A 10,922-nucleotide genomic window follows, 5' to 3' on the forward strand; every position below is an offset into this window, starting at 1 on the left:
TGACTTGCATATATTTTAGCTGCATTTAGTAAGAGTCACATTAAATTCTTAGGTATGGAGAAAAAAAGGTTGAATGGGATATACCAAAAATGTACTGCCAAAGGATATCTCTCTCTCTCTCTCTCACACACACACACACACACACACACACACACACACACACACTTTAGACTAAAGGTTTCATGTCATGGTCAATGTCACCCTCTACTGGATATGGCTTCAACCACAGAAGAAAAATGGAATAATTTAAAAGAAAGTAAAGCCATTCTTACCCGATTTTATTATCTTTTTTTCACCACAAGTTTCCCGACCCAATATTAAAATAATTCAAACTGTCAAAAAATTTCAATTCAAGTACATCACTAAAGCAGTGTAAACTCTGACACATGAAATATTTTAATGCTAGAATTCATCACCCTTCGCAATGCCGACTGATTTATGTTCTGTTCAAAAGGGAATACAACCAAAAATCAACATTACTTAGGAATTTTAATTAAGACTAAAGCATGTTACTCAATGTTTAGAGTAAAAATCATGGCGCAGAAATTCTCAAGAGCTTCTTGCAATCCACAGCGCTGTGCAGTAAGGCTTCAGAGGTAAACCAATGTAAAAAACGCTACACTTTACATTTCATTACAATATCTTAGTAAAGACAATAGTAGCATGCCTTTAATCCATGGTTTCTGGACTTAGTCTTCCCATGAGCTGCTGTAATTGTCAAAACAGCAATAATATGATGTATTAGGTGATTGATGTCAATAAGTTTAGAATCCACTGGCACCAGTGTTACAAATTAGCTTATCGGTCAAGCTAGCCTTGTCAAAATATCCAATTAAACCGTATGGCCCTTGTTACACCTTGTTGTGAGGCAGAGACGTTCGAGGCAGATCGTGGGGGTTCCAGGCCTTCCGAATACTTTGGTCAGCCTGACGTAGAACCTCTAAATCCCACCATTCAAAGCTTCTCACTGGAAGAAAATGAAGAAGAAAAAAGATGACTACCAGATAGTATGATCTTATGCAGTGGTGGACAGTATTTTTACTTCGCTACATGTATTTAAGTACATTTTTCAAGAATCTGTACTTTATCAGAGTATTTTTATTTTTGAAAACTTGTACTTCACAACATTCCAAAGCATTATTTACATAATATACTTGAACATTAGGAAAAGTAATTTCCTAATGTTCAATTTTAATATTGATTATTGTATATCGTTATGTATATTGTATGTTTATGCTATTTGTCACCATACATTTACAAAAAAATTTTTTTTCCCTTTTTGTTTTTTTAAATACTATGTTATATTTTGTTACTTGAATTACTTTACTATTTTTTAGTATCCACCTTTTTCCTAACGAGTCTACTGCGTTTTAGATGATGAGTGGCACTTCCGGTTTAGGGAAGTTCCACTCAAAAAGACTGAACAAATAATTTCAAATCATAAGGTTGCGCAACAATTAATCCTTATCCGTCAGTTTGACTGAATGAGCTGTACAATTTCCTTCATGTTCTCATGTTCAGACTTCAAGAGAATAGCTTGTTATTTTAATGTGATACAGTGCCCTCGACTAATATTGGTACCCGTGGTAAATATGAGCAAAGTGAAAATAAATTTGCATTGTGAAAATTGTGAAAATAAATTTGCATTGTTTATCCTTTTGATTCACAAAATTCTAACCTTCCATTGAAGTAAAACAATTGAAAGTGGGGGAAACTCACATTATTAAATAAATGTTTTTCTCCAATGCATGTTGGCCACAATTATTGGCACCCCTAAAATTCTTAAAGGGATACTCCACTTTTTTTGGAAATAGGCTCATTTTACAACTCCCCCAGAGTTAAACGGTTTTTGAGTTTTACCGTTTTTGAATCCATTCAGCCGATCTCCGGTTCTGGCGGTACTACTTTTAGCATAGCTTAGCATACATCATTGAAGTGGACAAGACCATTAGCATTTCTCAAAAAAAAAAAAAAAGACCAGAGTGTTTCGATATTTTTCCTAATTTAAAACTTCACTCTTCTGTAGTTACATCGTGCACTAAGACCGACGGAAAATGTAAAGTTGCGATTTTCTAGGCTGATATGGCTAGGAACTATACTCTCATTCCTGCGTAATAATCAAGAAACTTTACTGCCGTATCATGAGTGCAGCAGGCGTAATGATATGACGCAGCGCCTGAAAATAGGCTACCTTCCGTCAACATAACCAACGTGACAACCTGCTTGCACAGGGAGCGTTCCTTGTAGCATGGAGACCGAGCTGGGGACTATTTTCAGGCGCTGCGTCATATCATTACGCCTGCTGCACTCATGGTACGGCAGTAAAGTTTCTTGATTATTACGCAGGAATGAGAGTATAGTTCATAGCCATATCAGCCTAGAAAACCGCAACTTTACATTTTCCGTCGGTCTTAGTGCACGATGTAACTACAGAAGAGTCTAGTTTTAAATAGGAAAAATATCGAAACACTTTGGTCTTTTTTTTTTTTAGAAATGCTAATGGTCTTGTCCACTTCAATGATGTATGCTAAGCTATGCTAAAAGTGGTACCGCCAGAACCGGAGATCGGCTGAATGGATTCAAAAAGGGTAAAACTCAACAGTTTAACTCTGGGGGAGTTGTAAAATAAGCCTATTTCCAAAAAAAGTGGAGTATCCCTTTAAGAGAAAAATATCTCTGAAGTATATTGACATTTTTTTATTGACATATATATATATATATATACACAACATATTTACGTTTTTTTTTTTTTTTTAGCACACCAGGGTGACTAGGAGCATGAAATTGTTTAGCCATGACTACCTGTTCCACAGGAGTATAAAACTGAGGAAACACAAAGGCCAAATTCCCTTAATCATCCATCACAATGAGTAAAACCAAAGAATATAGTTCTTATGTGCAGCAAAAGATTTTTTGAGCTTCACAAAATAGAAAGTGGCTGTACGAAAATAACTAAAGCATTGAAAATTCACATTTCCAACATCAGGGCAATAATTAAGAAGTTCCAATCAACTGGAGATGTTACGGATCTGCCAGGAAGAGAACATGTGTGTATAATGTCTTAATGCACGGCGAGGAGGAGAGTTTGAGTGGCCAAAGACTCTCCAAGGATCACAGATGGAGAATTGCAGGGATTAGTCTTGGGGTTAGAAAGCCTTAAAAACTATCAAACAGCACCTACATCACCACAAGTTGTTTGGGAGGGTTTCAAGAAAAATCCTCCTCGCTCATCCAAAAACAAACTCCAGCATATTCAGTTGTCAGACACGACTGGAACTTCAAACGAGACTGGTTTCTATGGTCAGATGAAACTAAAAATATATATTTTTGCCAGCAACCCCTCCCAGATGAGTTTGGTGCAAACAGGGATAAAAAGTACCACATGCCCACGGTTAAATATATCGCTGGATCTTTAATGTTGTGGGCCTATTTTTTTGCTGGAGGTCCTGGACTTCTTGTTCAGATACACGGAATCATGGATTCTAGCAAATACCAACAGATAAAATTAAAAACCTGACAGCCTCTAGAAATCTTATAATGGGCGGTGGTTGGATCTTCCATCAGGACAATGACCCCCCAAAAAATTTAAATGGGTCACTGAGCACAAAATGAAGCCTTTGCCATGACCGTCCCAGTCCCCGGACCTGAACCCTATAGAAAATGAGTGGGCTGGACTGAAGAGGAGAAGCACCAACGTGGATCTGGGAATCTGAAGGATCTGGAAAGATTCTGTATGAAGGAATGGTCTCTGATCTCTTGTCAGGTGTTCTCCAAACTCATCAGGCATTATTGAGGAAGACTCAGAGCTGTTATCTTGGGAAAAGGACGTTGCAAAAATTGTGGCCAATATGAACCAGAGAAAAACATTTATTTCATAATGAGATCTGCCCCCCAATTTCAATTGTTTTACATCGATGAAAGGTTCGATTTTTTGTGGTAATTTTTTTTTTAAATTAAAGATTAAAAGGATAAACAATGCAGATTTATTTTTCACATTATTTCCTACTGAGCACTTGTGGTCCGCCTTTGCTCACATTTACCAAGGGTGCAAATATTAGTGGAGGGCACTGTATATGATATCATAAGAATATCTATGTCAAGATCCCTTTTCAGTAGCTGCATTCTTTCCCTCCTGATTATTTTCTTTTTTATTTGTATTTCGCTGTAACAGTATGAAAAAGGCAACATATAGGCCTACTGAGCATTTGTAGTCTGCTCTCTCAATATCATTTACCATATATCCCATTAATTAATCCCTGGAATGCACCTTTCCAGGTTTGTTTTCACACAGATGCTTTAAAATATAATAGTCTCCCCTTTTCACTTCTAATCCCTATAAGCAGTGTTTGGAATGTTTCTAAAAGCAGGTAAATATAATATTTATTGCCTGTGACAATGACTCAAATCACTTTGAATCATTATCACTCAATGTTCCAGTTCATGAACATTTTTGATTAAGGCAACATATGTTACATAGTCTGATACAGACATATTACTAGTTATATTTAAGAAGTCCGTAATGTTGCTGCTGAAATATATAGAGGTTTTGGCGTTACTCATTGTCTGTTTTTTTGTAATTTGTTAATGCTTTTACACTTTTTAATTTCCTTTCAATGTTGAATGGTTGAACGGTGAGTAGAATAATATCATCTCATTGTACCCAATTTTTAAGAAAAATGCTTATTATTGTGTTCATGGAGCAAACCTTTCACTGATTGTTTACAGTTTAACAGAAGCTACTCCCATAATCCATGCAAAGCATCATAAGGAAGGCATAGGAAAAAGGTGGATAGGCCTACTGAAGTTACATTTTTTGATAGTTTTTGACAAGTTTTGGTAATAAAATAAAACGTCTACTTATTTGCAGATCAATAAATATTAAATGTATGCACTAATTTTAATTATTGCCTAGTGCTAGAATAGAATAAATAATAAACAAAGGTTCATTGATTAATACTTTTTACTTTTACTGGAGTAAAAAAAAAAGAAGAAAAAAAGTACTTTTACTGGAGTAATATTTTATTAGGGTATCTGTACTTTTACTCAAGTACTTAATTTATGTACTTTGTCCACCAATGGTCTTATAGTACATAATATTGCACGACAGTTACCTGTCTAGGTGAGCTAAGAGCTCTTGTAGCTTGAGGACTAAGCCGCGATGCTCATGAGGCCTGCTCTCTAATGCACTACTCAAGCGACTCAGGTACGAGTCCAGCGTTCCAATCGATGGCGTCTCGCCCGTGCCTAAACGAAAAACAAACTTGTTTCCCATTGCAATCATCTATCATGGTGCTAGTATTATGGGCACTATATTGTACTAACCTGGCAAGGGCACAGTGGCCAGGCTGCTGACCAGTGTCTGTTTGATCGCCTGTAGGTGGCGCTGTAGAGCCTGTGTGCGAAGCTCATCCTGGCCCAGCTCAGCTTCCAGTCGCTCTTTAGCGCTGAACATGTCGGCAATGTGCTTCTGGAGAACCGCATTCTGCTCTTCGAACTCCACGTTAGCCTTGCGCAGTCGTCGCAGCTCCGCTTCTCGCACTGGGAATTGCGTAATTTTAAGAAAACAGCTTTCCACGTGGATGTTTATGGTTTGAACATAAAAACCCTAACTTACCTTTGTTTTGGTCCAGAAATTCTTCTGTGAAAATAGGGACGTCAAATCTGGTTGTAAAGTCCGAGTTCTGAAGGAAACCGTTTCATTAGCCAGGTTGCAAGAACAATGTCGACGTCTTCCAAGTATCTACACTGAACAAAATGATAAACGCAACACTTTTGTTTTTGCCCCCATTTTTCATGAGTTGAACTCAAAGATCTAAGACTTTTTCTATGTACACAAAAGGCCTATTTCTCTCAAATTTTGTTCACAAATCTATCTAAATCTGTGTTAGTGAGCACTTCTCCTTTGCCGAGATAATCCATCCACCTCACAGATGTGGCATATCAAGATGCTGATTAGACAGCATGATTATTGCACAGGTGTGCCTTAGGCTGGCCAAAATAAAAGGCCACTCTAAAATGTGCAGTTTTATCACACAGCACAATGCCACAGATGTCGCAAGTTTTGAGGGAGCGTGCAATTGGCATGCTGACTGCAAGAATGTCCACCAGAGCTGTTGCCTGTGAATTGAATGTTCATTTCTCTACCATAAGCCGTCTCCAAAGGCGTTTCAGAGAATTTGGCAGTACATCCAACCGGCCTCACAACCGCAGACCACGTGTAACCACATCAGCCCAGGACCTCCACATCCAGCATCTTCACCTCCATAACCAAACAATTTCTGCACAAACTGTCAGAAACCGTCTCAGGGAAGCTCATCTGCCTCACTGGGGTCTCGACCTGACTGCAGTTTGTCGTCGTAACCGACTTGAGTGGGCAAATGCTCACATTCGATGGCGTCTGGCACGTTGGAGAGGTGTTCTCTTCACGGATGAATCCCGGTTTTCACTGTACAGGGCAGATGGCAGACAGCGTGTATGGCGTTGTGTAGGTTAGCGGTTTGCTGATGTCAAGGTTGTGAATCGAGTGGCCCATGGTGGCGGTGGGGTTATGTTATGGGCAGGCGTATGTTATGGACAACAAACACAGGTGCATTTTATTGATGGCATTTTGAATGCTCAGAGATACCGTGACGAGATCCTGAGGCCCATTGTTGTGCCATTCATCCACGACCATCACCTTGTGTTGCAGTATGATAATGCACGGCCACATGTTGCTAGGATCTGTACACAATTCCTGGAAGCTGAAAACATCCCAGTTCTTGCATGACCAGCATACTCACTGGACATCTCACCCATTGAGCATGTTCGGGATGCTCTGGATCGGCGTATGCGACAGCGTGTTCCAGTTCCTTCCAATATCCAGCAACTTTGCACAGCCATTGAAGAGGAGTGGACCATCATTCCACAGGCCACAATCAACAACCTGATCAACTCTATGCGGAGGAGATGTGTTGCACTGCGTGAGGCAAATGGTGGTCGCACCAGATACTGACTGGTTTTCGTTTTTTGTGTACATAGAAAAAGTCTTAGATCTTTGAGTTCAGCTCATGAAAAATGGGCGCAAAAACAAAAGTGTTGCGTTTGTAATTTTGCTCAGTGTACTTAAAGGGATAGTTCACCCAAAAATGAAAATTAAGTCATTAATTACTCACCCTCATGTTGTTCCAACCCCGTAAGACCTTCGTTCATCTTCGGAACACAAATGAAGATATTTTTGATTAAATTTGAGAGCTGGATCACTGCTACATAGGCTTCCTAAGGGAGTGAAACTTGACGGCCCAGAAAGTCATTGAAGAAAATGTTGAAATAGTCCGAGTGACTACAGTGGGTCAACTATAAGTTTATCAAGCGACGAGAATACTTTTTGTGCGGAAAAACAAACAAAAATAACGACTTTATTCGACTATTCCTTTTCTTCCTTGTGGGCCTGAGACGAGAGTTCAAGAGATTTCCAGGACGCATGCGCGAGAACTGAGAAGAGGACGTTCTTCTTCTACTACTTCTTGTTCAGTTCTCGCGCATGCGTCGTGGAAATCTCTTGAACTCTCGTCTCAGGCCCACAAGGAAGAAAAGGAATAGTCGAATAAAGTCGTTATTTTTGTTTGTTTTTCCGCACAAAAAGTATTCTCGTCGCTTGATAAACTTATAGTTGAGCCACTGTAGTCACATGGAATATTTAAACATTTTCTTCAATGACTTTCTGGGCCGTCAAGTTTCACTCCCTTAGGAAGCCTATTCCAGCTCTCAAATTTAATAAAAAATATCTTCATCTGTGTTCCGAAGATGAACGAAGGTCTTACGGGGTTGGAACAACATGAGGGTGAGTAATTAATGACTTAATTTTCATTTTTGGGTGAACTATCCCTTTAAGGAATGTGGTGGAAACATTTAAGAATTCAGGCTTTGTTTGTACACTTACCTTAAAACCAGTTGATCCTGAACTGTTGGCATTGATAATGACAGAAGCCACCTCTTCTGTAAAAATATAAATAGGAAAATGCATCGCTATAAAACTAATATTTGATTTTTAATAGCCAATTATAGCATACTTCACAAAAAAGGTAAATACAAACAGACATGGGTGGGGGGGGGGGACAGAAAAGTACTCAAATAACAAAAAAAAAAAAGCATTTTTACCTCTCTTTATTCTCTTGTCCTGAACTTTTGCACATGTGATCTGATAAGCTTCACTTTTCTGATACTCCCTGAGTTCTCGTGCATACTGCATTTTGTCCCTTTCGGCTTCATCTAGGTAGCGCTGTAAACAAAATAGTTCCGTTTCATCAGAAGGATGATATTTCAGCTTAAATGGAAACAATTTGTCAGTCTATTCACAAAAATATATTATAATAATACCTGCTTATCATGAGGAACCAGGCGGCTCCATTCTGCTCCGAGTCTCTTGGTGATTTCCGGGAAGGGAAGATCCGGGTGAAGGGCTCGGATGTGTTCGCGTCTCTCATTCAGGAAACGTACGTAACCGGTAACCGGAGCCTTGGGTCCATTTGGTAAAACCTTCTTTCTCTTTTTCCCTTTTGGCCAACCTCGCTTCTTTACTGGCTGTGAAGTCGATTGGTTCTGTAATAAATCAATTAAAATAGATATGAATCAAATTTGGGAAGAATGTATTAGACAAATATGAGTGTGCTTGACCACAAAACATTTTACGATAATAACTCAATTACATATTTGAAGTATTCTGTGATATATGATGATCTTACCTCCTCCTGTGCCGAGTCAGTGTGGTGAGGGTCTTTAGATGCAGGAGCATCAGTTTGCTCTTGCTTTACACCACCCATAATATGAAAATCAAGGAATTCTGGGACAGAATTAAAGAGCAACTATTTAGATTGGATGAAATACTTTCTTACCTAATCAATATATCATACGCATTGGTTGCGTTTAAGCAACAGTGATGTTTGCCCACTTTAAGATCACTATCAATCAACTACATATTTGGGTAGCATGGTTATTATAGTTAACTAAAACTGGTTTAAAAACATTTCTCATTACTTGAAATAAAATAAACATTAAATGGATTTTATTTCAGCTAGCTTTTAATTTAACTTGATGGACTAATACAATCTATAAAAATGAATAATAACTGTAGACATAAAAAACTAAAAATAATAAAAATGACAAAATGATTACAACTTTAACTAAAATGCAAAAATATATATATTAACGAAAACTATTATAGTATCTCAATGATACTAAAATAACACTGTAGGGCAGCACATCCGCAAAATGTTGTCTAGATAGGCATCGTTCATTTAACGTTATATTTGGAAACAGCCATTTATATAAATCGATTGTTGGCTTATTTGAGACGTGTTTTGTTTACATAAAATATGTTAACGTGCGTGTGAATTGGAGCTTTTTTGGTGCATTAATGTTTAAAAATGACTTTTCTCTGCATCACCGGTTGTTATTATTATTATTAGCTAAATTAGCATAGTTGGCTAACTAGCCTCTACTGAAGCTCAGATGAATTAAATAAATCGTGTCTTCATTTCGAAAGTTTATTTATATATATGTATATCTATCTGTTTGTATTTATCAGTAACGTTCGTGCGGGTAATACACAAAATTCCCACTTACCTAAATTAGTCCCCGTTTTCTTAACTCAAACGCTAACTCCGCCACAAACGTTGGTTTGATTGACAGTTCCTTGGTGGTTTTGATTGGTTTGTGGGTTTTAGTAGGCGGGGTGAACGGCAACGTGCTTCGTTTGCATTGCGCATGACTGGAAATAAAGTTGTTATGGACTTGTCTATGCTTCTAGAAGCCCTATTCCAGCTCTGATAAGAGCATTCTGTCATGACTACAAAATTGTATTCAAATGTATTGTTTGGCTACTAATTATGGAGTAGGCTTATAATACTGTTATGAATCAATACATTAAGTCGTATTTTACCAAACTTATTTAAGTCAACTTCAACTTAGATGTCTCACATAAATTATTTTCCTTGACTAGGATCTTTCATCTACTTTATTATAAGGTAGTGTTCAATCCTCGGAATTTAATGGGTTAGATTTTTTAAGGGAGTGAAAAGGATTTATTTTATTTACTCAATAGCCCACGAAAGCGATCCGAATTCAGCACAAAAACACAGCGCAATTAAAAATATATATAAAAAAAATCACTTGAATTAATTAAATTCTTCTTCTAAAATAAATTAGAATCAGCAGTTGAAATTATATCTCAGAATTCTTATATTAGAATACAACTACATGTTTAGCAACATGTTTAACAAAGACTTTTATAAAATGATAAACATCACATCTCAACCCATTAAAGTAAAGGGACATGCCAATATTATTATGTATTCTAGATAGATTATTATCCAAATTATTTTGAGTTTTAGAATGCACATAGCTTTCCTTTCCCTTAGAAGTGGATTCACCTTTAAATGTTAGTAATTGTTGATTTTCAAAGCACTAAACTGAGAGGTAGCCATCCAAAACATTCTAGTTTTTCTACTTCAACCTTAAGACAAATGTATTTAAAATGTTTGCGTGACCTTTTAAATTCTGCATGCACCACATACTTGCACAGATGCTTACACAATGTACCTTTAATTTGGCCAAAATTACACAGGTAATTATTTCTAAGCAGAGATTCTGTAAAATGAAGAGTTTGTCCCACACACAATTCATAAATGTTGTTCATTGACCTTTAATGTGCCTGTCTTACTACTGAAGAAAAATTGTTTGGAAGAAACATGAAATATATTTAATGTTATTATAGCTTATAGAAGATTTTATGTTTAAATAAAGTCTTTAAAAAAAAAAAAAGAAGCAAATTATAAACAAATTGAATTATATTGTAATTGCCATTACAAAAAGTGCTCTTGTCAATTCCTGTTATGTGATATTATTACACTGGTTTGCAGTAAGATTTTACACTAAACAAAGAAAAC

At 37.2% G+C, this 10,922-nt stretch overlaps 1 protein-coding gene across 1 annotated transcript; it reads right to left on the reverse strand.

The window, feature by feature from the left end:
• Positions 1-257: 257 nt before the first annotated feature.
• On the reverse strand, positions 258-9,701 carry hmg20b (high mobility group 20B). The gene is made up of 9 exons (XM_056256408.1): positions 9,601-9,701; positions 8,721-8,818; positions 8,356-8,577; positions 8,137-8,257; positions 7,919-7,974; positions 5,615-5,681; positions 5,323-5,538; positions 5,112-5,244; positions 258-967 (listed from the first exon to the last, which is right to left on the reverse strand). Exons 2-9 carry the CDS (start codon positions 8,796-8,798, stop codon positions 955-957), a joined length of 906 nt encoding a protein of 301 aa, XP_056112383.1. The 5' UTR covers positions 8,799-8,818; positions 9,601-9,701; the 3' UTR covers positions 258-954.
• Between the last annotated feature and the right edge of the window lie 1,221 nt (positions 9,702-10,922).

The sequence above is a fragment of the Rhinichthys klamathensis genome, unplaced genomic scaffold (assembly GCF_029890125.1).
Source record: "Rhinichthys klamathensis goyatoka isolate OS25496 unplaced genomic scaffold, OSU_Roscu_1.1 h1tg000127l_1, whole genome shotgun sequence".
Lineage (NCBI taxonomy): Eukaryota > Metazoa > Chordata > Actinopteri > Cypriniformes > Leuciscidae > Rhinichthys > Rhinichthys klamathensis.